Consider the following 4924-nt stretch of genomic DNA (forward strand, 5'->3'; position numbering starts at 1 on the left):
CAAAATTCAGTAAAAATTATTTTAGCTGGAAAAATTAATGTAAAATTATTCTTGTATGATAACAAAACAATAGCAAAGCTACAAATAAATAAATATTTATACATGACACTATCAATACCATTTCTATAGCAATATTTCTTTATATGTTGGTAACCAAACATACCTACATATGTTCAAAAAATAAATTTCCCTCTTCTCAACATAAATAAAAATCCAACTAAACCATCATTCATCTATTCCAGAACAAAACTGAGGAAAAAGGTATCTCAAAGGTAAACAAACAATCAGTCTTCAAATCTCTAAACCACATAATAAAAAAAGAAAAAGAAAATATCCCACACACCTATAAATAAAAAAGACACACACAAATACAAAGAAACACATAGAAAAACAAAACAAATCTACACTTCTGAGGATACATCAAACTCCATTATTCTAGAGTATGCTTCTGCCAATTCTAAAAGTATTCAAAGATGATGACAGTCCACAAAAGCAAAAAAAGAGTGACTCACTTGCTACCTAAAGTAGGAAAGTGACTCGGGTCCTCAATCTTTGGTGCTTCGGGCGCATAGCTTGATGAACCGCCTTGGTTGTATCGCCCACCACCGCCTCCACCACGTGAACCACCACGCCCACGCCCACGGCCGCCTGAGTTGTAGCCTTTTTCACCAGCAGCAGGTTTCAGAAACTCATTGATGCTTAGAGACTGCAAACAAAATTATTATTATTGTAAAAAATATGGTTCCATTAAAGATATTGACATGTAAATTATGTAACATGTAGAAGTAGAAACAATACCTTCTTAGCTTTCTCCTCTTTCTCGGCTATCTCTTTGCGCTTATCCTTATCGGTCCCCTACCAGATTGAAATCAAACATATCGGTTAACAAAATATTATAATGCTTGCAAAATGTAGCTTTAGTATATTGTTGATATATAAATTTGTCACCAGTTTAACAAAGATTTCATCACTGCTCTTCTTGTTGGACAGTTGTTGCATGGCTGCAAGATCTTTGTCAACTTCCACCTTCCTTTCTTCAGTCTTGAGTGCTTCGAGAGCCTTCCTCTTTTCCTCGAGAACCTTCTGATATTCCTCAAGAGTCATCTCCTAAATAAATATCACCATCATCATCATCATCGTACTCAGTATATCCCACCAATAGCAAAGCTATGGTAGGGTCTGAGGAGGGTAAGATGTAGACAGCCTTACCTCTACCCCATGGGGATAGAGAGACTGCTTCCGGTGAGACCCCCGGCTCGATAGTAGTTTTGCATCAAGCCTTGGACATATTACATAAGGCACATAGCACTCAAACATCGGGACGCCGGCTGATTGGTGCATGTACCCTTGTCTTTCGGCTATCAACGCCACCACATGATGCCTGATTAACCTTCCATCACTTTTAACGTTATTTTCACAAAATTAGTAAAATAACGTCAAAATTAGTGCAATTTTACTTTTGCCCACCCGAGGGTTCACACATATATACATTATATGCGCGCACCGTAAGCAGGGCACTATCTCCTAAATAAATATAATGTAGAAAACATGCTCAATGTCTTAAAAGTTAAAACCAAATAGTAGTTAGTTGTTAATTGGTTGTAAAGTGAAATCAAAAGTAATACCTTATCCTCGGGCTCTTTTTCCTCAGATTCGTTAGCAACATTTTCCTTTTTCTCGCCCTTTGGCTCTTCCTCGGTCACCGGTTTCTCAGATTCCACGGTTTTCTCCCCTTCGTTCACCACTTCCTCGGTATCACTGATAAAAAGGATAGTAAAACTTACTAACTCGAATACAAATATATAAATATTACTCGAAAATTATATGTAAGGTGGAAAGGTGTACTGAGTAATTTCATCAGCATGACTTCCCCAGTTCCCAAGACCAGCTCCATCACGTTTGAATTCATTCCTATACAATAGAAATAACACGGTAAGTAACTAAAAACCCCATAAGAAAATTATAACAAAATTACAAAAAAAAAAGATATTTACCCATAGCCAGTGCCGCTGCGGCGTTCATATGGGCGGCGAAGACGGTCACCTTCCCCCGCATCTCCATTAGTGAACCCGCCACGGCGACCACCGCGGAAACCACCACGAGGTCCGCCATAACCACCACCGCCTTGTCTCTCGTAACCTTTCCCACCATCAGATTCCTCAATGGCGCCTCGGTCACCAGAGAACCCTCGGTTACCAAATGAATTCTCATTGTTTCCCGAGTCTCTGTTAAACCCGCCGCCACCACGACCTCGTCCATATCCACGGCAGCCACCGCCACGTCCCCCACGAGAAGCTTCATTCCTGGCTTCTTTCACTGCTCAATAATAATCGATTATTAATAATCAAAACAATAAAATATATACCACATTATGAAATCACAATAATGCTGAATACCTATCTAAATCGTTTTCTTGAATAACCGAAAATATACAAAAGCAACTCGGAAAAAACATTACAAACACGGACTAAAAAACAAAAAAAGTCGATATCTTACAACCTGACTATTGCAGATACATATCTCACATTACTAATAATTTTTTTAAAAAAACACTGAGGCGCCGATTAATAACATTACCAACCAATTACACAAAACAGAACCACTTGTATGCATTTTTAGTTCATACTGTTGTTATAAAAATCAAACCGAGGCGCTGATTAATACTAGATTCCTAGTCAATACCCCACTGACTACTTGCCAATTAATCGCTATTTAGTCAAAATCAGTAAAACTTGATAATTTATATCTAAAATTTATACACACACACATATATGTACATATATATACATATATATACACATATATATACATATATATATTCAAAAAAACCACTAATAAAATTTCCAATCCGATTAATCACTAGTCTACCTCACCGACCGACCAGTTCTACACCACAGGTTCAAACATTGTATCCTTTTATAATCCAACATTACACGACACTAAACTCTCTAAAACAACACCAAAAACCATAGCTAATAATTTACCAACATTAATAACAACTTCAAGCTTTCAAAACAACCAAATTAATAAGCAAAGTAACCAACAGTACAAAACATATGCACAAACTAACAACAAACAAATACAAATACAAATAAAAAATCAAAAGCTCCGTAACTAACTTACCAGCCTGAGCTGGAGGAAGCTGCTTAGTAGGAAGCTTAGCCGGAGCCGCCTTACCAACAGAAGGAGTAACGGCGGCTTGAGGCTTCTTCACAGGCGCAGAAGCAATCTTCTGCACAAGCAATCCGACGTCATCGCTGTCGTCATCTCCAAGCAAATCGAAAGGGTTCGCAGTTGCCATGTGTTCTTCTTCTTAAAACAATAACCCTTCGATTAAAACAAGTGTTTTGATTTGTAACAGTTATTAATAAGTTAACAGTAGTTCGAATTCGACATGTTAAGATCGGATATTGAGTGATGAGAATGCTAATTTGGTTTTGAGATAGGGTTTGGTGAAGATGAAGGTGAAACCCTAGCCGCAATGCGGTGGAGAGTATTATTATTATTATTATTATTATTATTATTATTATTATTAATATTATTATTGAGGAGAGAAGAAAATGATACGAACCTCATCTTGAAAATTTTGATTTATTTATTTGTAGCCAGGGAGCGGGTGTGCGAAAATCGGCAGCATGCGTGTATGTTATGGTTTGGTCCCTATAGTTTTGGATACTTTGCGTTGACCCCTTGTTTGTTAGCATAAAGGAAAAGTTCTCAAAATAGCCAATTTTTATCAACTTTTTCTAATTATAGCATGTGACCAAAACAAATTTTCAAGAGTAACGTGTCAATTTTTTTTGTGGTTTGGTAAATAATGCGAATATAGTCCAAAAAGTTTAATTTTTGCATATGGACCCTTCACGTTTCCTAATTCTTGTCAATTACATCCAAATCACTATTCCCGTTAAATTTAATCGTTACTCATGGGTAGACATGTCTGCTCACTCTTTCTTTATTGTAATACTTATTTCAGTGAACTATGGTTTTCATCCCTGTGGTTTGTCCGAATATGCGGTTTTAGTACAATAGTTTCAAGTTTGCAATTTCCGTCCCTATCAAATGTGTGATTTTCGTCCTTGTAGTTTCATTTAACTTGTAATTAAACTCGAATTTATTAACCCCGTAAAGTCTGGTCGTTAACCAATTTGCGTGCACCTCACGTGATGACCAATTTTGTTGTTTTTTTCTAAAATAAACCTCAGTCGTAATTCACAAGACCCTCACGTGATGACCAATTTTGTTGTTTTTTTATAAAATAAACCTCAGTCCTAATCCGCAAGCCCCTCACGTGAGGGTCTAGGGAGTATTTGAGAAAAAGGAAAAAAAAGGACAAACTGCCCCTTACGTGAAGAGCACACTGATGGATTTAACTACCATACCTAACGAGATTAGTGAATTCGGGTTTAATTGCAAGTGAATTGAAACCATAGAGACGAAAAATGCAAATTTGAAACTACTGGACTAAAACCGTATATTTGGACAAACTACATATATGAAAACCACAGTTAACTGAAATAAGTATTATAATAAATAAAGAGTGAAAATACATGTATACCCCTGATTTAACGATTAAATTTAACGGGGTTAGTAATTTGTCAAACCACAGGGACGAAAATGACATTTTACTCTTTTTTAAATAGCCATATTTTCTGCTCGGATCCGACCAAAGCACAAAATTTTCTGACTGAATTTTTGGACCTTTAAAATTGCGCCACGTGTCAACGTTTTAATGGATCCGACCGAATTTATTAAAATTATGTCGGATCCGATTGAAGTTTTCATCTTCTACCTCTCAAACACTTAACCTCCATAATCAATCTCCATCTTTCTCTTTCTTATTTTTCACAAAATCAAGCAAATAAATAATATAAATCGTTTAGTTTTTCGAGAAGAACACAACCATAATGTTTAATTTCACTCT

At 36.4% G+C, this 4924-nt stretch overlaps 1 protein-coding gene across 1 annotated transcript; it reads right to left on the bottom strand.

Annotated features, from left to right (window-relative positions):
- Nucleotides 1-332: 332 nt before the first annotated feature.
- On the bottom strand, nucleotides 333-3393 carry LOC143572743 (RGG repeats nuclear RNA binding protein A-like). Its single transcript, XM_077057818.1, has 7 exons — nucleotides 3124-3393; nucleotides 1995-2316; nucleotides 1846-1911; nucleotides 1626-1758; nucleotides 949-1107; nucleotides 799-855; nucleotides 333-706 (listed from the first exon to the last, which is right to left on the bottom strand). Exons 1-7 carry the CDS (start codon nucleotides 3299-3301, stop codon nucleotides 509-511), a joined length of 1113 nt encoding a protein of 370 aa, XP_076913933.1. The 5' UTR covers nucleotides 3302-3393; the 3' UTR covers nucleotides 333-508.
- Between the last annotated feature and the right edge of the window lie 1531 nt (nucleotides 3394-4924).

Source organism: Bidens hawaiensis, unplaced genomic scaffold (genome assembly GCF_021521415.1).
Source record: "Bidens hawaiensis isolate Kalapana, Puna unplaced genomic scaffold, B.hawaiensis_p1.1 tig00026004_1, whole genome shotgun sequence".
NCBI classification, from domain to species: domain Eukaryota; kingdom Viridiplantae; phylum Streptophyta; class Magnoliopsida; order Asterales; family Asteraceae; genus Bidens; species Bidens hawaiensis.

What these genes read in the sequence shown, in the direction of transcription:
- LOC143572743 (XM_077057818.1), bottom strand. Translation starts at nt 3,301, where the DNA reads ATGGCAACTGCGAACCCTTTCGATTTGCTTGGAGATGACGACAGCGAT. An exon ending in CGCAGCGGCACTGGCTATGG is followed by an intron (nt 1,912 to 1,994) that starts GTAAATATCTTT and finishes TCTATTGTATAG; the next exon opens with GAATGAATTCAAACGTGATG. An exon ending in ATGAAATCTTTGTTAAACTG is followed by an intron (nt 856 to 948) that starts GTGACAAATTTA and finishes TCAATCTGGTAG; the next exon opens with GGGACCGATAAGGATAAGCG.